The 22,563-nt window shown below is 53.1% G+C and overlaps 1 protein-coding gene across 1 annotated transcript in view; it reads right to left on the bottom strand.

Moving 5' to 3' along the window:
* LOC144488992 (F-box only protein 24-like) overlaps nucleotides 1-13,302 on the bottom strand; it is a gene marked incomplete at its 3' end in the record, with an annotated part of 45,227 nt that extends 31,925 nt beyond the window's left edge. Inside the window, exon 1 of the mRNA XM_078206951.1 lies at nucleotides 13,210-13,302. Within this exon, the coding sequence (XP_078063077.1) occupies nucleotides 13,210-13,302 (93 nt within the window). The remainder of the gene's footprint in view (nucleotides 1-13,209) is intronic.
* Nucleotides 13,303-22,563: the final 9,261 nt, after the last annotated feature.

Raw genomic sequence — 22,563 nt, 5'->3', positions numbered from 1 at the left:
TGGATACAGTCTGGATGGATACAGTCTGGATGGATACAGTCTGGATGGCTACAGTCTGGATGGATACAGTCTGGATGGATACAGTCTGGACGGATACAGTCTGGATGGAGACAGTCTGGATGGTTACAGTCTGGATGGATACAGTCTGGATGGATACAGTCTGGATGGATACAGTCTGGATTAATACAGTCTGGATGGATACAGTCTGGATGGAGACAGTCTGGATGGATACAGTCTGGATGGATACAGTCTGGATGGATACAGTCTGGATGGATACAGTCTGGATGGATACAGTCTGGATGGCTACAGTCTGGATGGATACAGTCTGGATGGATACAGTCTGGACGGATACAGTCTGGATGGAGACAGTCTGGATGGTTACAGTCTGGATGGATACAGTCTGGATGGATACAGTCTGGATGGATACAGTCTGGATTAATACAGTCTGGATGGATACAGTCTGGATGGATACAGTCTGGATGGATACAGTCTGGACGGATACAGTCTGGACGGATACAGTCTGGACGGATACAGTCTGGATGGTTACAGTCTGGATGGATACAGTCTGGATGGATACAGTCTGGATTAATACAGTCTGGATGGATACAGTCTGGATGGATACAGTCCGGATGGTTACAGTCTGGATGGTTACAGTCTGGATGGATACAGTCTGGATGGATACAGTCTGGACGGATACAGTCTGGACGGATACAGTCTGGATGGTTACAGTCAGGATGGATACAGTCTGGATGGATACAGTCTGGATGGATACAGTCTGGACGGATACAGTCTGGATGGTTACAGTCTGGATGGTTACAGTCTGGATGGATACAGTCTGGATGGTTACAGTCAGGATGGATACAGTCTGGATGGATACAGTCTGGATGGATACAGTCTGGATGGATACAGTCTGGACGGATACAGTCTGGATGGATACAGTCTGGATGGATACAGTCTGGATGGATACAGTCTGGATGGATACAGTCTGGATGGATACAGTCTGGATTAATACAGTCAGGATGGATACAGTCTGGATGGTTACAGTCTGGATGGATACAGTCTGGATGGTTACAGTCTGGATGGATACAGTCTGGATGGTTACAGTCAGGATGGATACAGTCTGGATGGTTACAGTCTGGATGGATACAGTCTGGATGGTTACAGTCAGGATGGATACAGTCTGGATGGATACAGTCTGGATGGATACAGTCTGGATGGATACAGTCTGGATGGATACAGTCTGGATGGATACAGTCTGGATGGATACAGTCTGGATGGATACAGTCTGGATGGTTACAGTCAGGATGGATACAGTCTGGATGGATACAGTCTGGATGGATACAGTCTGGATGGTTACAGTCTGGATGGATACAGTCTGGATGGATACAGTCTGGACGGATACAGTCTGGATGGTTACAGTCTGGATGGATACAGTCTGGATGGATACAGTCTGGACGGATACAGTCTGGATGGTTACAGTCTGGACGGATACAGTCTGGATGGATACAGTCTGGATGGATACAGTCTGGATGGATACAGTCTGGATGGATACAGTCTGGATGGTTACAGTCTGGATGGTTACAGTCTGGATGGATACAGTCTGGATGGATACAGTCTGGATGGATACAGTCTGGATGGTTACAGTCTGGATTCATACAGTCTGGATGGATACAGTCTGGATGGATACAGTCTGGATGGATACAGTCTGGATGGATACAGTCTGGATGGATACAGTCTGGATGGATACAGTCTGGACGGATACAGTCTGGATGGATACAGTCTGGATGGATACAGTCTGGATGGATACAGTCTGGATGGATACAGTCTGGATGGTTACAGTCTGGATGGTTACAGTCTGGATGGATACAGTCTGGATGGATACAGTCTGGATGGATACAGTCTGGATGGATACAGTCTGGATGGTTACAGTCTGGATTCATACAGTCTGGATGGATACAGTCTGGATGGATACAGTCTGGATGGATACAGTCTGGATGGATACAGTCTGGATGGATACAGTCTGGATGGATACAGTCTGGACGGATACAGTCTGGATGGTTACAGTCTGGATGGATACAGTCTGGATGGATACAGTCTGGACGGATACAGTCTGGATGGTTACAGTCTGGATGGATACAGTCTGGATGGATACAGTCTGGATGGATACAGTCTGGATTAAAACAGTCTGGCTGGATACAGTCTGGATGGTTACAGTCTGGATGGATACAGTCTGGATGGATACAGTCTGGATGGATACAGTCTGGATGGTTACAGTCTGGATGGTTACAGTCTGGATGGATACAGTCTGGATGGATACAGTCTGGATGGTTACAGTCTGGATGGATACAGTCTGGATGGATACAGTCTGGATGGTTACAGTCTGGATGGATACAGTCTGGATGGATACAGTCTGGATGGATACAGTCTGGATGGTTACAGTCTGGATGGTTACAGTCTGGATGGATACAGTCTGGATGGATACAGTCTGGATGGATACAGTCTGGATGGATACAGTCTGGATGGATACAGTCTGGATGGTTACAGTCTGGATGGATACAGTCTGGATGGATACAGTCTGGATGGTTACAGTCTGGATGGATACAGTCTGGATGGATACAGTCTGGATGGATACAGTCTGGATGGATACAGTCTGGATGGTTACAGTCTGGATGGATACAGTCTGGATGGATACAGTCTGGATGGTTACAGTCTGGATGGATACAGTCCGGATGGATACAGTCTGGATGGATACAGTCTGGATGGTTACAGTCTGGATGGATACAGTCTGGATGGTTACAGTCTGGATGGATACAGTCTGGATGGATACAGTCTGGATGGATACAGTCTGGATGGTTACAGTCTGGATGGTTACAGTCTGGATGGATACTGTCTGAAACACAGTCTGGTTTTAAGTCGGATTGTTTGTAATCCATCGAGAGAAACGTGTAGGAGACTGCCCCCATTGTTACAATAACTACATTGATTCGAGTCAGGCCTGTGGCCGTGGGGTGGGAAGGGATAAGGACTGGATCCGGGTGTTTGCTATCCTGAGAAAACGGGTCAGATTGGAACAAAATCTCTAAAGAGCAGAGAACGATTGTGATTCAGACTGTGTCTTTCAGAGCTGCAGTAGGTCACAATCTAATATACACCCAGTGTGGATCACATGGAATCACTGATCCAGATTAGATCACACTCAAACATTTACCCAGAATAGATCACACTCAAATACTGACCCCGAATGGATCACACTCAGATATTGATCAGAGTGGATCATGCTCGGATATTGATACAGAGTAGATCACATTCCGATGTTGACCCACAATGGGTCACGCGCAGATATTGATCCAGAGTGGATCACACTCCGGTATTGATCCCGGGTGGATCACACTTGGATATTTATCCGGATCACACTCAGATATTCATCCAGGGTGGATCACACTCGGATATTGATCCTGGGTGGATCACATTCAGATATTGACCCAGAGTAGATCACACTCCAATATTGATCCTGGGTGGATCATATTCAGATATTGATCCAAGGTGGAACACACTCAGACACTGACCCCAGGTGGATCACACTCGGACACTGGATCCCGGGTGGATCACAATCGGACACTGGGCCCGGGTGGATCACACTCAGTCACTGGGCCCGGGTGGATCACACTCAGTCACTGGGCCCGGGTGGATCACACTCAGACACTGGATCCCGGGTGGATCACACTCGGACACTGGGCCCGGGTTGATCACACTTGGACACTGACCCCGGGTGGATCACACTCGGACACTGGATCCTGGGTGGATCACACTCGGACACTGGATCCCGGGTGGATCACTCTCAGACACTGGCCCCGGGTGGATCACACTCAGACACTGGACCCGGGTGGATCACACTCGGACATTTTCCCCGGGTGGATCACACTCGGACACCGGCCCCGGGTGGATCACACTCGGACACGGGCCCTTGGTGGATCACTCTCGGACACTGGATCCCGGGTGGAACACACTCGGACACTGGATCCCGGGTGGATCACTCTCAGACACTGGACCCGGGTGGATCACACTCAGACACTGGACCCGGGTGGATCACACTCAGACACTGGACCCGGGTGGATCACACTCGGACATTTTCCCCAGGTGGATCACACTCGGACACCGGCCCCGGGTGGATCACACTCGGACACGGGCCCCGGGTGGATCACACTCGGACACGGGCCCTTGGTGGATCACTCTCGGACACGGGCCCTTGGTGGATCACTCTCGGACACTGGATCCCGGGTGGAAAAGGATGCAAGCGCGCGGTATGAATTATGGAGGAACTGGCTCTAAGGAAAGCTGTATTATTATAACTGTATCTTACAAGGTTTGGGTGCTTGTGGAATATTGAGTTCATCTTTTGGGATGAAGCGGGTGCATTCCTCCTCCATGTACTATTCGGGATACTCACTAACTCCGGAGGGATCGAGAGGATGCTGAACGGACCTGTTCTCTCCTGGTTGTTTCTTCCACCTCCTCTGAGATCACACTCTGCATTTAGCCGAGTAAAAGACACTTTCCTCCTCTTCACCTGTTCACACAGACAGGGGGAAGCAGAGTTCACACTTGGCACGTTACAGCTCTTCCCCAGGTCAGTGAGAGCAGAACTTCCCACCTGGTCGCCTCCCACAGACCCTGCCCAGAACCCCATCCACACCCCCTGTCCACTCTGTCCACACCCCCTGTCCACTCTGTCCACAGCCCCTGTCCACTCTGTCCACACCCCCTGTCCACTCTGTCCACACCCCCTGTCCACTCTGTCCACACCCCCTGTCCACTCTGTCCACACCCCCTGTCCACTCTGTCCACACCCCCTGTCCACTCTGTCCACACCCCCTGTCCACTCTGTCCACACCCCCTGTCCACTCTGTCCACACCCCCTGTCCACTCTGTCCACAGACCCTGTCCACTCTGTCCACACCCCCTGTCCACTCTGTCCACACCCACTGTCCACTCTGTCCACACCCCCTGTCCACTCTGTCCACACCCCCTGTCCACTCTGTCCACACCCCCTGTCCACTCTGTCCACACCCCCTGTCCACTCTGTCCACACCCCCTGTCCACTCTGTCCACACCCACTGTCCACTCTGTCCACATCCCCTGTCCACTCTGTCCACACCCCCTGTCCACTCTGTCCACACCCCCTGTCCATTCTGTCCACACCCCCTGTCCACTCTGTCCACACCCCCTGTCCACTCTGTCCACACCCCCTGTCCACTCTGTCCACACCCCCTGTCCACTCTGTCCACACCCCCTGTCCACTCTGTCCACACCCCCTGTCCATTCTGCCCATCGCCCATTGACCGATCTTTCAGAATGGATTGATTTGGAACTCTGTTCTGGTCCAATCAGCAAAGGCAGAGAGACAGACAGGAGTCAATAATTACATAAGAACATAAGAACTAGGAGCGGGAGTTGGCCATCTGGCCCCTCGAGCCTGCTCCATCATTCAATGAGATCATGGCTGATCTTTTTGTGGACTCAGCTCCACTTACCCGCCCGCTCACCATAACCCTTAATTCCTTTACTGTTCAAAAATTTATCTATCCTTGCCTTAAAAACATTCAATGAGGGAGCCTCAACTGCTTCACTGGGCAGGGAATTCCACAGATTCACAACCCTTTGTGTGAAGAAGTTCCTCCTCAACTCAGTCCTAAATCTGCTCCCCCTTATTTTGAGGCTGTGCCCCCTAGTTCGAGTTTCACCCGCCGGTGGAAACAACTTCCCTGCTTCTATCTTATCTATTCCCTTCATAATCTTCTATGTTTCTATAGGACCTCCCCTCATTGCCACATTGGATTGCGTGTTCTCTCTCTCTCTTGGCTGGAGGGGGAACGCTAGCTGGAAAACCAAAAGTAAATGTCCTGAAATACAGCCACGGGGTTGTCAGGGTCGAGGATGAAATACCCCTCAGGAAGGTTAGGCATTGGGAGGCACAAGGAAGTTTCAATTCTCCTGAGTGGCCTTCCTCAGTGTTACCCATAACATCCAACCCAACAACCAGCACTCTCTCAACACTCCCCCCACTGCCCCGGGCACTGTAACAGGTGTGCTAACCTGGAGCAAAACCTATTTTCTAAAGGGGGCAATGCTTAGGAGATCAGAAACACAAAGGGAACATAGAACATAGAACAGTACAGCACAGAACAGGCCCTTCGGCCCACGATGTTGTGCCGAGCTTTGTCTGAAACCCAGATCAAGCTATTTCCTCCCTATCATCCCGAAGTACTCCATGTGACTATCCAATAGCTTCTTAAATGTTCCTAAAGTGTCTGACTCCACTATCCCTGCAGGCAGTCCATTCCACACCCCAACCACTCTCTGAGTAAAAAAGGGACTTGGGAAGTCATTGTTCAAGATTCTCTTAAGGTTAACGTGCAGGTTCAGTCGGCAGTTAGGAAGGCAAATGCAATGTTAGCATTCATGTCGAGAGGGCTATAATACAAGAGCAGGGATGGACTTCTGAGGCTGTATAAGGCTCTGGTCAGACCCCATTTGGAGCATTGTGAGCAGTTTTGGGCCCCGTATCAAAGGAAGGATGTGCTGGCCTTGGAAAGGGTCCAGAGGAGGTTCACAAGAATGATCCCTGGAATGAAGAGCTTGTCGTATGAGGAACGGGTTGAGGACTCTGGGTCTGTACTCGTTGGAGTTTAGAAGGATGAGGGGGGATCTTATTGAATCTTACAGGATACTGCGAGGCCTGGATAGAGTGGACGTGGAGATGATGTTTCCACCAGTAGGAAAAACTAGAACCAGAGGCACAACCTCAGGCTAAAGGGATGATCCTTTAAAACAGAGATGAGGAGGAATTTCTTCAGCCAGAGAGTGGTGAATGTGTGGAACTCTTTGCCGCAGAAGGCTGTGGAGGCCGGGTCATTGAGTGTCTTTAAGACAGAGATAGATCGGTTCTTGATTAATAAGGGGATCAGGGGTTATGGGGAAAAGGCAGGAGAATGGGGATGAGAAAAATATCAGCCATGATTGAATGGCGGAGCAGACTCGATGGGCCGAGTGGCCTCATTCTGCTCCTATGTCTTATGGTCTTATGGAACAAGCATTCGGTGGCACAGTGGTTAGTTAGCACTGCTGCCTCTCAGCGCCAGGGACCCGGGTTCGATTCCCGGCTTGGGTCACTGTCTGTGCGGAGTTTGCACGTTCTCCCCGTGTCTGCGTGGGTTTCCTCCGGGTGCTCCGGATTCCTCCCACAGTCTGAAAGATGTGCTGGTTAGGGTGGATTGGGCCGTGCTAAATTCTCCCTCAGTGTTACCCGAACAGGCGCGGTAGTGTTCGGGTTCCACTGAACTAGGGGGCTTTCACAGTAACTTCATTGCAGTGTTAATGTAAGCCTTACTTGTGACACGAATGAATAAACTATAAACTTTTTTTAAAAAGTTAATCGGTTCCTCCAGAGGTGTGGGAGTAAGGGGTCCCACCTTGCCCGAGTTCGGCCTGTTAAAAACCCCTGCAGAGGGGAGAGCTTATAGAAACATCTCAGATTATGAAGGGAATCGATAAGATAGAAGCAAGAAGGTTCTGTCCACTGGCGGGTGAAACTAGAACTGGGGGACAGTGCCTCAAAATAAGGGGCAGCAGATTTACATAGAACATAGAACAGTACAGCACAGAACAGGCCCTTCGGCCCACGATGTTGTGCCGAGCTTTATCTGAAACCAAGATCAAACTATCCCACTCCCTATCATCCTGGTGTGCTCCATGTGCCTGTCCAATAACCGCTTAAATGTTCCTAAAGTGTCTGACTCCACTATCACTGCAGGCAGTCCATCCCACACCCCAACCACTCTCTGCGTAAAGAACCTACCTCTGATATCCTTCCTGTATCTCCCACCACGAACCCTATAGTTATGCCCCCTTGTAATAGCTCCATCCACCCGAGGAAATAGTCTTTGAACGTTCACTCTATCTATCCCCTTCATCATTTTATAAACCTCTATTAAGTCTCCCCTCAGCCTCCTCCGCTCCAGAGAGAACAGCCCTAGCTCCCGCAATCTTTCCTCATACGACCTACCCTCCAAACCAGGCAGCATCCTGGTAAATCTCCTCTGCACTCTTTCCAGCGCTTCCACATCCGATTTAGGACTGAGTTGCGGAGGGGCTTCTTCACACTGAGGTGGTGGGAGGATTTAATCCAACACGTTCGTGGCCACGAGGCTTGGGTGAGAGTGAACTGCAAGTGGTTGGCGTGCCTGATACTTACACTTGGTGGCCTGTCATTTCTACTAACTCGGGGATAATTCTGAAGTTTGCTCCTTGCTGTCCGACTGGTCATTATCCCTGTTTCTGTCTCTGTCTGCAGTTAATTTATGTTCGGGCTGCACAGCTAAGGGTTGATTGTGATCTGCGTTTTTCCCCGGGGTAACCACGCACATGTCATTATTTCAGCTGTTTATGGTGTAAAGTGTTTGCAGACGGATCCCACCCCCATTAATCTGCCCCCCCCCCCCACCCAATCCCCCACCCCCCACCCCGCCCGGCGCTGAGGTCACCTTTAGCTGTCGCCCGGAGACCAAACTGATCTTTGTGACCTCACAGTCAGAACCTCGACATCACCGCTGGTGAGGGGGGGGTCGTCCCAGGCAGGCCCCCCCCACCCCCGCCTAGGGGCAGAGATGGGGGCGAGAGCAGGGGGGGGTGCCCAGGGAACCGGGGTGTGGAGGGGATGGGGATGGGGAGGGAGCGGTACCCAGCGGCATAGGTCCAGAAAGGGGTCAGGTAGATGGCAGCAGAGGGGAACAGACCTGGATTCCAGCCGGATTGAGTTGGTGGGATTCAAACGGAACCTAAGACCAGAAGACGTGGGAGCAGAATGAGGCCACTCGGCCCATCGAGTCTGCTCCGCCATTCAATCATGGCTGATATTTTTCTCATCCCCATTCCCCTGCCTTTTCCCCATAACCCCTGACCCCCTCATTAATCAAGAACCTATCTGTCTCTGACTTAAAGACACTCAATGACCCGGCCTCCACAGCCTTCTGCGGCAAAGAGTTCCACAGATTCACCACCCTCTGGCTGAAGAAATTCCTCCTCATCTCTGTTTTAAAGGATCGTCCCTTTAGCCTGAGGTTGTGTTCCCTCTGGTTCTAGTTTTTCCCACTGGTGGAAACATCCTCTCCACGTCCACTCTATCCAGGCCTCGCAGTATCCTGTAAGTTTCAATAAGATCCCCCCCCTTCATCCTTCTAAACTCCCAACGAGTACAGACCCAGAGTCCTCAACCCATTCCTCAACCAGAACAGGGGGCAGGATGAAAGCTGGGATCTGGGGGATGGTGGGATGATGGTGGGGGTGGGGGGGGGGGGGGGGGGTGGGGGGCGACGGGATGGTGCGGGGGTGGGGGGGGTGGGGGGCAGCGGAGATTAGCAGAGGGATTGGGGGTGACCGTACCTCAGAAGGACAAAACCTCCACGATAAAGAAGGTAAAGTAAAATCTAAGTTTATTTATTAGTGTCACAAGTAAGGCTTACATTAACACTGCAATGAAGTTACTGTGAAAATTCCCCGAGGAGTTAATGGGGAGGTGATGGCCTCGTGGTATTATAGCATCATAGGGTCATCGAGGTTTACAGCATGGAAACAGGCCCTTCGGCCCAACTTGTCCATGCCGACCCTTTTTTTTAAACCCCTAAGCTAATCCCAATTGCCCACATTTGGCCCATATCCCTCTATACCCATCGTACACATGTAACTGTCTAAATGCTTTTCAAAAGACAAAACTGTACCCGCCTCTACTACTACCTCTGGCAGCTTGTTCCAGACACTCACCACCCTCTGTGTGAAAAAACTGCCCCTCTGGACCCTTTTGTATCTCTCCCCTCTCACCTTAAACCTGTGCCCTCTAGTTTTAGACTCCCCTACCTTTGGGAAAAGAGATTGACTATCTAGCTAATCTGCACCCCTCATTGTTTTATAGACCTCTATAAGATCACCCCTCAGCCTGATGGTGGGATTTGAATTGAAGAACAAATATCTGGAATTGAGAATCTACTGATGACCCATTGTGGGAAAAACCCATCTGGTTCCTTTCGGGAAGGAAATCTGCCGTCCTTACCCGGTCTGGCCTACATGTGACTCCAGAGCCACATGGGGGAGAATGTGGGACTCGCTCCCACGAGGAGTGGGGAGAATGTGGGACTCGCTCCCACGAGGAGTGGGGAGAATGTGGGACTCGCTCCCATGGGGAGTGGGGAGAATGTGGGACTCGCTCCCACGAGGAGTGGGGAGAATGTGGGACTCGCTCCTACGGGGGAGTGGGGAGAATGTGGGACTTGCTCCCATGGGGAGTGGGGAGAATGTGGGACTCGCTCCCACGGGGAGTGGGGGGAATGTAGGACTTGCTCCCACGGGGAGTGGGGGGAATGTAGGACTTGCTCCCACGGGGAGTGGGGAGAATGTGGGACTCGCTCCCATGGGGAGTGGGGGGAATGTGGGACTTACTCCCATGGGGAGTGGGGGGGAATGTGGGACTCGCTCCCATGGGGAGTGGGGGGAATGTGGGACTTACTCCCATGGGGAGTGGGGGGAATGTGGGACTTGCTCCCATGGGGAGTGGGGGCAATGTGGGACTAGCTCCCACGGGGAGTGGGGAGAATGTGGGACTCGCTCCCACGGGGAGTGGGGAGAATGTGGGACTCACTCCCACGGGGAGTGGGGAAGACTGTTGGACTCGCTCCCACAGGGAGTGGGGAGAATGTGGGACTCGCTCCCATGGGACGTCGGGAGAATGTGGGACTTGCTCCCACGGGGAGTGGGGAGAATGTGGGACTTGCTCCCATGGGGAGTGGGGAGAATGTGGGACTCGCTCCCACGGGGAGTGGGGGGGAATGTAGGACTTGCTCCCACGGGGAGTGGGGAGAATGTGGGACTCACTCCATGGGGAGTGGGGGGAATGTGGGACTCGCTCACACGGGGGAGTGGGGAGAATGTGGTACTCGCTCCCATGGGCAATGGCGAGAATGTGGGACTCATTCCCATGTGGAGTGGGGTGAATGTGGGAATCGACACGGATGCCATCATCTCATGTGAGAACACCATCCACCAGGTACACGGTACATACTCTTGCAACTCGGCCAACGTTGTCTACCTGATACGCTGCAGGAAAGGATGTCCCGAGGCATGGTACATTGGGGAAACCATGCAGACACTGCGACAACGGATGAATGAACACCGCTCGACAATCACCAGGCAAGACTGTTCTCTTCCTGTTGGGGAACACTTCAACTGTCACGGGCATTCAGCCTCTGATCTTCAGGTAAGCGTTCTCCAAGGCGGCCTTCACGACACACGACAGCGCAGAGTTGCTGAGCAGAGACTGATAGCCAAGTTCCGCACACATGAGGACGGCCTCAACCGGGATCTTGGGTTCATGTCACACTATCTGTACCCCCCACGACTTGCCTGGGTTTGCAAAATCTCACTAACTGTCCTGCCTGGAGACAATACACATCTCTTTAACCTGTGCTTAACCCTCTCTCCACTCACATTGTCTGTACCTTTAAGACTTGATTACCTGTAAAGATTCGCATTTCAACCATTATCTTGCAATTGTGTCTGTATCTATATACGCCTTGTTCATTATCGTGCGATTGTGTCTTGGCCTCTATACGCCGTGTTTGTGAACCTGCCTCTCCACTCACCTGATGAAGGAGCAGTGCTCCAAAAGCTCGTGATTCCAAATAATCCTGTTGGACTTTAACTTGGTGTTTGTTGTGAGACTTCTTCCTGCATCCTCATAAAAACATCAGAGCTAGGAGCAGGAGGAGGCCATTCAGCCCCTCGAGCCTGTTCCGCCATTCGATACGACCATGGCTGATCTCATCTCAGCCTCAACTCCACTTCCCTGCCCGCTCCCCAGAACCCTTCAGCCCCGTGACTGATTACAAATCTGTCTGTCTCACTCCTCCTTGAATTTACTCAATATCCCGGCATCCACCACACTCTGAGGCAGCGAATTCCCACCCTTTGGGAGAAGTAGTTTCTCCTCCAACTCTGTTTTAAATTTGCTGCCTCTTATCCTCAGACTGTGACCTCTCGTCCCAGAATGTCCCACAAGAGGAAGCATCCGCTCCACGTCTACTTTATCCATAACCTTTCATCATCTTGTATACCTCAATTTGATCTCCCCTCATTCTCCTAAATTCCAGAGAGTATCGGCCTAAACTGTTCAATCTCTCTTCATCCGACAAACCCCCTCATAGAACATAGAACATAGAACATTACAGCGCAGAACAGGCCCTTCGGCCCACGATGTTGCACCGACCAGTTAAAAAAAAAAACTGTGACCCTCCAACCTAAACCAATTTCTTTTCGTCCATGAACCTATCTACGGATCTCTTAAACGCCCCCAAACTAGGCGCATTTACAACTGATGCTGGCAGGGCATTCCAATCCCTCACCACCCTCTGGGTAAAGAACCTACCCCTGACATCGGTTCTATAACTACCCCCCCTCGTCTCTGGAATCAATCCAGTGAACCTCCTCTGCACTACCAATACCACTGCATTCCTACATAGTTAGTGCTGCTGCCTCACAGCGCCAGGGACCCGGGTTCAATCCCAGCGGCACGGTGGCACAGTGGGTTAGCGCTGCTGCCTCACAGCCCCAGGGACCCGGGTTCAATCCCAGCGGCACGGTGGCACAGTGGGTTAGCGCTGCTGCCTCAGCGCCAGGGACCCGGGTTCAATCCCAGCGGTACGGTGGCACAGTGGGTTAGCGCTGCTGCCTCACAGCGCCAGGGACCCGGGTTCAATCCCAGCGGCACGGTGGCACAGTGGGTTAGCGCTGCTGCCTCACAGCGCCAGGGACCCGGGTTCAATCCCAGCGGCACGGTGGCACAGTGGGTTAACACTGCTGCCTCACAGCGCCAGGGACCCGGGTTCAATCCCAGCCCCGGGTCGCTGTCTGTGCTGAGTCGGCACGTTCTCCCCATGTCTGCGTGGGTTTAGTCACTGGCCTTCCCTCCCTCATTGGCTGAGCCCCTCATTGATGGTTACTCTGATTGGCTGCCTCCCTTCATGCCCCGCCCTCTCTCCCCCCTCTGGGCCAATCCAGAATTTGGGTCCCGTCTCTGATTGGGTGAAAGATCAATGGACTCGGCTGCAATTGGCCAATTGGCTTGACTGTGTCTGATTGTGATTGGTCAGCCAGCTTCCCCCTCACCGGCCTGACTGCCTCTCCTGCCTCCTCATTGGACAGGAAGTCCAGGTCATTGATTATCCCATTGGCTGGTGATGCCGAATCCTCTCTCCCCATAGGTCCACAACTCTGCCAATCATCTGCCCCCTTCCTGATTGGCCAATCACCTCAGGTCATCATTCCCTGGAACACTCCTGATTGGCTGACCCTCCCTGTCAATCAGTAAGACGCCCACTCCGATTGGCCTATCGCCTCTGTCAATCATTAACACCCCCTTTCTGATTGGTCAATCCTCCCTGTCAACCATCTGCACCCCCCTTCTGGATTGGCCAATCACTTCAGTTCATCATTCTCTAAACCACCTCTGATTGGCCAACCCTTCCTGTCAATCATTAAGATGCCCTTTTCTGATTGGCCAAACCACCCTGTCCATCATTAACAACCCCTCCCTGATTGGCCAATCCCCTTTGTCAACTATTAAAACCCTTTTCTGATTGGCCAATCTTCTCTGTCCATCATTAAGACCCCCTCTCTGATTGGCCTATCCTCTCTGTCAATCGTCAACCAGCCCTTTCCGATTGGTCAAACCTCCTTAATACCCCTTTCCGATTGGTTTATCTTCTATCATTGACACCCCTCCCTTTTCTGATTGGTCTATCCCCACTTGCCCTCACTAACATCCCCTTTCTGATTGGCCAAACCTCCCTTATCAATCATTGACACCCCCTTTTCGGATTGGTCCATCCACCCTGTCAATCATGATCTGATGGCCAGTCACTTTCCTTTGATTGGTCGGACCCCAGTTGCCCCCGCCCTCTGAGGGCCAGACGGTCTCCGATAGGCTGAGAGGAGCCACTGAGGTAGGGCGGGGGGAGGCTACCCCGGGCTGTGATTGGTGGTTGGGGCTGTCAGTCAAGGGGGTGGGGGCTGGAGTCCCGCCCCCCTCCCCAGGAGCCCTGGGCGGCAACAGAGATTCCCCGGCCCCGGCAACACTGTATCTCCGGACCCGGCAACACTGTATCTCCGGACCCACAGATTCCCCGGACCCGGCAACACTGTATCCCCGGACCCACAGATTCCCCGGACCCGGCAACACTGTATCTCCGGACCCACAGATTCCCCGGACCCGGCCACATTGATTCTCCGGCCCCGGCAGCACAGATTCTCCGGCCCCGGCAGCACAGATTCCCCAGCCCCGGAGCCCCGGCCCCGCCGCCAGCCCATGGCCACGGGAGAGGAGCCGCAGCCGGCGGGCGCCGCCAGCCTGAGCCGCAGTGTGGAGAAGGCGCTGGAGGAGGCGGCGGGCAGCGGAGTTCTCAACCTCAGCAACCGCAAACTCCGCGACTTCCCCCCGGCAGCCGCCAAGCACGACCTGTCCGACCTGACCCAGGCCGGTAAGAGGGGGCACAGGAGGGCAGGGAGGGGGCACAGGAGGGCACAGGGGGGCACAGGGGGGCACAGGGGGGCAGGGAGGGGGCACAGGGGGGCAGGGAGGGGGCACAGGGGGGCAGGGAGGGGGCACAGGGGGGCAGGGGAGGGGGCACAGGGGGGCAGGGGAGGGGGCACAGGAGGGCAGGGGAGGGGGCACAGGAGGGCAGGGGAGGGGGCACAGGAGGGCAGGGGAGGGGGCACAGGAGGGCAGGGGAGGGGGCACAGGGGGGCAGGGCAGGGGGGCAGGGGAGGGGGCACAGGGGGGCAGGGGAGGGGGCACAGGAGGGCAGGGGGCACAGGGGAGCAGGGAGGGGGGCACAGGAGGGCAGGGACCTGTCCGACCTGACCCAGTCTGATAAGAGGGGGCACGGGGGGGCAGGGACTTGTCCGACCTCACCCAGGCCAGTGAATCAGGGGGGGGGGGCAGGGGAGAGAGGGGGCAGAGAGAGGGAGAGAGAGGGGGCATCGACCTCTCCAACCTCACCCAGGCTGGTGAGTGAGTGAGGGGAAAGAGGGCAGGGGACAGGGAAAGAGGGGGCAGGTGAGTGAGTGAGGGGAGAGGGGACACCGGGGCAGGGGAGAGGCAGAGAGGGGCATCGACCTGTCCGACCTCACCCAGGCTGGTGAGGCAGGGGAGAGGGAGAAGCGGTACTGGGGGCAGGGAGGGAGAGGGGGTACTGGGGGCAGGGAGGGAGAGGGGGTACTGGGGGCAGGGAGGGAGAGGGGGTACTGGGGGCAGGGAGGGAGAGGGGGTACTGGGGGCAGGGAGGGAGAGGGGGTACTGGGGGCAGGGAGGGAGAGGGGGTACTGGGGGCAGGGGGGAGAGGGGGTACTGGGGGCAGGGAGGGAGAGGGGGTACTGGGGGCAGGGGGAGAGGGGGTACTGGGGGCAGGGAGGGAGAGGGGGTACTGGGGGCAGGGAGGGAGAGGGGGTACTGGGGGCAGGGGGGAGAGGGGGTACTGGGGGCAGGGAGGGAGAGGGGGTACTGGGGGCAGGGGGGAGAGGGGGTACTGGGGGCAGGGAGGGAGAGGGGGTACTGGGGGCAGGGAGGGAGAGGGGGTACTGGGGGCAGGGGGAGAGGGGGTACTGGGGGCAGGGGGGAGAGGGGGTACTGGGGGCAGGAGGGAGAGGGGCATCGACCTATCCGACCTCACCCAGGCCGGTGAGTGAGTGAGGACGGAGAGGGTGCACCGAGGGCAGGGGGAGAGAGAAGGGCAACTGGGTCAGAGGCAGCAGGAGGAAGGGGCATAGGAGACGGGGCATCAGGGGCAACTCGGCAGAGGGTGCACGGACCAGGGGAGAGGGTAGATGGATATCTGTGGGGTGGGGTATCTGTGTGGGGGGGTGGTGTCTGTGGAGAGATCAGAGGACTCTGATGGTTTTGGACAGTTGGGGTGTCTCAGTGTGAGCAGCACCCCCTCCCCGGGTAATGTCTGATCCACACTGGGGGCAAGGTTGTTGGGTCTGAGGGTCTGTGCCAGTTGCTGTATTGTCCCCTTGGTGTAAATGTGGAGTTCCTCGATCACCAACGTCGATCCGGGCTGTGACAGCGCCTCGATTCTGGAACTGTGAAGGATTGTCAGTCACTCTGTACTTGCTGTGTTGATGTGATTAAGATTCATAGGATGGAAAGTGGCCATTCGGCCCATCTTGTCTGTGCCAGCCAGCAAGCAATGACACGCTTCATTTTGGTTGGATATGTGTAGGGTCATGGGCCAGGGAATCTTTTTACTGCTTTTGTAACAGTGCTCCCCCGCTTCAGATCCTGGGAGTGTTTGATGAGAGCAGATTTCCACCCCATCTGACGAAGGAGCAGCGCTCCGAAAGCTTATGGTATTTGCTCCCAAATAAACCTGTTGGACTTTAACCTGCTGTTGTTAAAACTCTTACTGTGTTTCATGAGGGACAGTGCAGAGGGAGCTTTACTCTGTATCTAACCCTGTGCTGTACCTGTCCTGGGAGTGTTTGATGGGGACAGTGTAGAGGGAGCTTTACTCTGTATCTAACCCCGTGCTGTACCTGTCCTGGGAGTGTTTGATGGGGACAGTGTAGAGGGAGCTTTACTCTGTATCTAACCCCGTGCTGTACCTGTCCTGGGAGTGTTTGATGGGGACAGTGTAGAGGGAGCTTTACTCTGTATCTAACCCCGTGCTGTACCTGTCCTGGGAGTGTTTGATGGGGACAGTGTAGAGGGAGCTTTACTCTGTATCTAACCCCGTGCTGTACCTGTCCTGGGAGTGTTTGATGGGGACAGTGTAGAGGGAGCTTTACTCTGTATCTAACCCCGTGCTGTACCTGTCCTGGGAGTGTTTGATGGGGACAGTGTAGAGGGAGCTTCACTCTGTATCTAACCCCGTGCTGTACCTGTCCTGGGAGTGTTTGATGGGGACAGTGTAGAGGGAGCTTTACTCTGTATCTAACCCCGTGCTGTACCTGTCCTGGGAGTGTTTGATGGGGACAGTGTAGAGGGAACTTTACTCTGTATCGAACCCCGTGCTGTACCTGTCCTGGGAGTGTTTGATGGGGACAGTGTAGAGGGAGCTTTACTCTGTGTCTAACCCCGTGCTGTACCTGTCCTGGGAGTGTTTGATGGGGACAGTGTAGAGGGAGCTTTACTCTGTGTCTAACCCCGTGCTGTACCTGTCCTGGGAGTGTTTGATGGGGACAGTGTAGAGGGAGCTTTACTCTGTATCTAACCCCGTGCTGTACCTGTCCTGGGAGTGTTTGATGGGGACAGTGTAGAGGGAGCTTTACTCTGTATCTAACCCCGTGCTGTACCTGTCCTGGGAGTGTTTGATGGGGACAGTGTAGAGGGAGCTTCACTCTGTATCTAACCCCGTGCTGTACCTGTCCTGGGAGTGTTTGATGGGGACAGTGTAGAGGGAGCTTTACTCTGTATCTAACCCCGTGCTGTACCTGTCCTGGGAGTGTTTGATGGGGACGGTGTAGAGGGAGCTTTACTCTGTATCTAACCCCGTGCTGTACCTGTCCTGGGAGTGTTTGATGGGGACAGTGTAGAGGGAGCTTTACTCTGTATCTAACCCCGTGCTGTACCTGTCCTGGGAGTGTTTGATGGGGACAGTGTAGAGGGAGCTTCACTCTGTATCTAACCCCGTGCTGTACCTGTCCTGGGAGTGTTTGATGGGGACAGTGTAGAGGGAGCTTTACTCTGTATCTAACCCCGTGCTGTACCTGTCCTGGGAGTGTTTGATGGGGACGGTGTAGAGGGAGCTTTACTCTGTATCTAACCCCGTGCTGTACCTGTCCTGGGAGTGTTTGATGGGGACAGTGTAGAGGGAGCTTTACTCTGTATCTAACCCCGTGCTGTACCTGTCCTGGGAGTGTTTGATGGGGGACAGTGTAGAGGGAGCTTTACTCTGTATCTAACCCCGTGCTGTACCTGTCCTGGGTGCTGCCCGGCTGTACAGGTGTGGGGTTGTTAAAGACGGGTCTGTTAAACATGCACCCTAAACATCGAACCTTGTGCCCCTTGTGCTGCCTTGGCCCAGTCCCTCTCCTCTGTTAGACCTCACTCAGCCTGTCTCTCTATTGCACTATTTAATTCTCCTCTGGTGAAGACTGCAGTCTGAAGTTTCTGCCTTTTGAGATTAGAGGGTCTGGGGAATCTGTCTCTCATTAGGGTGTGAGGTTTGCTTTGATTGGATTGGACTCTGTAATTACAATACTGAGCAATCTGAACCCCGGCAGTCACGCTCCACGGCCATCACCGATTGCTTCACGTAACTCAGCCATTGACAGCCAATCACATTGCAGTGGGCCTGGAGTCACATAGGGACCAGTGAGAGTGAGTGTGCGACACTGTGTGTGAGTGTCACTATGTGTGTGTGTGTGTGTGTCACTATGTATGAGTGTGTGTGTGTGACTGTGTGCGGGTGTGTGTGTGTGAGTGAGACACTGTGTGTGTGTGTGTGTGACACTGTGTATGTGTGTGTGAGACACTGTGTGTGAGTGTGTGTGTGAGTGAGACGCTGTGTGTGTGTGTGACGCTGTGTGTGAACATAGAACATAGAAAGCCACAGCACAAACAGGCCCTTCGGCCCACAAGTTGCGCTGATCATATCCCCACCTCTAGGCCTATCTATAGCCCTCAATCCCATTAAATCCCATGTACTCATCCAGAAGTCTCTTAAAAGACCCCAACGAGTTTGCCTCCACCACCACCGACGTCAGCCGATTCCACTCACCCACCACCCTCTGAGTGAAAAACTTACCCCTGACATCTCCTCTGTACCTACCCCCCAGCACCTTAAACCTGTGTCCTCTCGTAGCAACCATTTCAGCCCTTGGAAATAGCCTCTGAGAGTCTACCCTATCCAGACCTCTCAACATCTTGTAAACCTCTATCAGGTCACCTCTCATCCTTCGTCTCTCCAGGGAGAAGAGACCAAGCTCCCTCAACCTATCCTCATAAGGCATGCCCCCCAATCCAGGCAACATCCTTGTAAATCTCCTCTGCACCCTTTCAATGGCTTCAACATCTTTCCTGTAATGAGGTGACCAGAACTGCGCGCAGTGCTCCAAGTGGGGTCTAACCAGGGTCCTATAAAGCTGCAGCATTATCTCCCGACTCCTAAACTCAATCCCTCGATTAATGAAGGCCAGTACGCCGTACGCCTTCTTGACCGCATCCTCCACCTGCGAGGCCGATTTAAGAGTCCTATGGACCCGGACCCCAAGGTCCTTCTGATCCTCTACACTGCTAAGAATGGTACCCTTCATATTATACTGCTGCTTCATCCCATTGGATCTGCCAAAATGGATCACCACACACTTATCCGGGTTGAAGTCCATCTGCCACTTCTCCGCCCAGTCTTGCATTCTATCTATGTCTCGCTGCAACTTCTGACATCCCTCCAAACTATCCACAACACCACCTACCTTGGTGTCGTCAGCAAACTTACCAACCCATCCCTCCACTTCCTCATCCAGGTCATTTATGAAAATGACAAACAGCAAGGGTCCCAGAACAGATCCCTGGGGCACTCCACTGGTCACTGACCTCCATGCAGAGAAAGACCCCTCCACAGCCACTCTCTGCCTTCTGCAGGCAAGCCAGTTCTGGATCCACAAGGCAACAGCCCCTTGGATCCCATGCCCTCTCACTTTCTCAAGAAGTCTTGCATGGGGGACCTTATCGAACGCCTTGCTGAAGTCCATATAGACCACATCCACCGCTCTTCCTTCGTCAATGTGTTTGGTCACATTTTCAAAGAACTCAACCAGGCTCGTAAGGCACGACCTGCCCTTGACAAAGCCGTGCTGACTACTTTTGATCATACTAAACTTCTCTAGATGATCATAAATCCTGTCTCTCAGGATCCTCTCCATCAACTTACCAACCACTGAGGTTAGACTCACCGGTCGGTAATTTCCCGGGCTGTCCCTGTTCCCTTTCTTGAATATAGGGACCACATCTGCAATCCTCCAATCCTCCGGAACCTCTCCCGTCTCCATCGACGATGCAAAGATCATCGCCAAAGGCTCCACAATCTCCTCCCTCGCCTCCCACAGTAACCTGGGGTACATCCCATCCGGTCCCGGCGACTTACCAACCTTGATGCCATTCAATAGTTCCAACACATCCTCTTTCTTTGTGTCCACATGCTCGATCCTTTCTGTCCACCGCAAACCAGCAGTACAACCACCCAGATCCCTTTCCACCGTGAATACCGAGGTAAAGTATTCATTAAGCACCTCCGCCATTTCTAACGGTTCCGCACAAACTTTTCCCCCTTCACCTTTTAAGGGTCCTATGCCTTCACATCTCATCCTTTTACTCTTGACATATTTGTAGAAAGCCTTGGGATTCTCCTTAATCTTACCCGCCAAGGCCTTCTCATGACCCCTTCTCGCTCTCCTAATTTCCTCCTTAAGCTCCTTCCTACATCCCGTATACTCCTCTAAATCCTTAACACCTCCTAGCTCTCTGAACCTTCTGTACGCCTCTCTTTTCTTATTCACCAGGTTCATCACAACCTTCGTGCACCACGGTTCCCGTACCCTACCAACACCCCCCTGTCTCATCGGAACGTTGTCATGCAGAGCTCCAGACAAACATTCCTTGAAAATCCTCCACTTTCCTTCGGTACTTTTCCCCAAGAATGCCTCCTTCCAATTTACCCGTCTAATTTCCTCCCTGATGACACTGTATTTCCCTTTACTCCAGAGAAACACTTTCCTAGCCTGCCTGATCCTATCTCTTTCCAATGCTATCGTGAAGGAGATAGAATTATGATCGCTATCCCCAAGATGCTCACCCACCGAGAGATCCTCCACCTGTCCAGGTTCATTAGCCAGCACCAGATCAAGAACAGCCTCTCCTCTAGTAGGCTTATCCACATACTGTGTCAGGAAACTCTCCTGGACACACCTAACAAACTCCTCTCCATCCAAACCCCTAGCCCTAGGGATATTCCAATCTATGTTTGGGAAATTAAAATCTCCCATCACGACAACTCTGTTATTCCTACATCTCTCCAGGATCTGTTTCCCCATCTGCTCCTCAACATCTCTGTTACTATTGGGCGGCCTATAGAAAACACCCAGCAACGTTACCGACCCCTTCCTGTTCCTAACCTCCACCCACAGAGACTCCGTAGTCAATCCCTCCACGGCGTCCACCTTCTCTACAGCCGTGACACTATCCCTGATCAACAGTGTCACTCCCCCCCCCTCTCTTGCCTCCCTCCCTGTCCTTCCTGAAACATCTAAAACCCGGCACCTGAAGCACCCAGTCCTGTCCCTGAGACATCCAAGTCTCCGTAATGGCCACCACATCACAATTCGAAGCAGCAATCCACGCTCTAAGCTCATCCACTTTACTCACTACACACCTGGCATTAAAATAGACACATCTCAGACATAGAACATAGAACAGTACAGCACAGAACAGGCCCTTCGGCCCACGATGTTGTGCCGAGCTTTATCTGAAACCAAGATCAAGCTATCCCACTCCCTATCATCCTGGTGTGCTCCATGTGCCTATCCAATAACCGCTTAAATGTTTCTAAAGTGTCTGACTCCACTATCACTGCAGGCAGTCCATTCCACACCCCAACCACTCTCTGCGTAAAGAACCTACCTCTGATATCCGTCCTGTATCTCCCACCACGAACCCTATAGTTATGCCCCCTTGTAATAGCTCCATCCACCCGAGGAAATAGTCTTTGAACGTTCACTCTATCTATCCCCTTCATCATTTTATACACCTCTATTAAGTCTCCCCTCAGCCTCCTCCGCTCCAGAGAGAATAGCCCTAGCTCCCTCAACCTTTCCTCATATGACCTACCCTCCAAACCAGGCAGCATCCTGGTAAATCTCCTCTGCACTCCTTCCAGCGCTTCCACATCCTTCCTATAGTGAGGTGACCAGAACTGCACACAATATTCCAAATGTGGTCTCACCAAGGTCCTGTACAGTTGCAGCATAACCCCACGGCTCTTAAACTCCAACCCCCTGTTAATAAAAGCTAACACACTACAGGCCTTCTTCACAGCTCTATCCACTTGAGTGGCAACCTTTAGAGATCTGTGGATATGGACCCCAAGATCTCTCTGTTCCTCCACAGTCTTCAGAACCCTACCTTTGACCCTGTAATCCACATTTAAATTTGTCCTACCAAAATGAATCACCTCACATTTATCAGGGTTAAACTCCATTTGCCATTTTTCAGCCCAGCTTTGCATCCTATCTATGTCTCTTTGCAGCCTACAACAGCCCTCCACCTCATCCACTACTCCACCAATCTTGGTGTCATCAGCAAATTTACTGATCCACCCTTCAGCCCCCTCCTCTAAGTCATTAATAAAAATCACAAAGAGCAGAGGACCAAGCACTGATCCCTGCGGCACACCGCTAGCAACCTGCCTCCAATCCGAAAATTTTCCATCGACCACCACCCTCTGTCTTCGGTCAGACAGCCAGTTG

Source organism: Mustelus asterias, unplaced genomic scaffold (genome assembly GCF_964213995.1).
Source record: "Mustelus asterias unplaced genomic scaffold, sMusAst1.hap1.1 HAP1_SCAFFOLD_1911, whole genome shotgun sequence".
Lineage (NCBI taxonomy): Eukaryota > Metazoa > Chordata > Chondrichthyes > Carcharhiniformes > Triakidae > Mustelus > Mustelus asterias.
The sequence above is the reverse complement of the archived record's forward strand: the minus strand, read 5'-3'. Positions and strand labels throughout refer to the sequence as shown.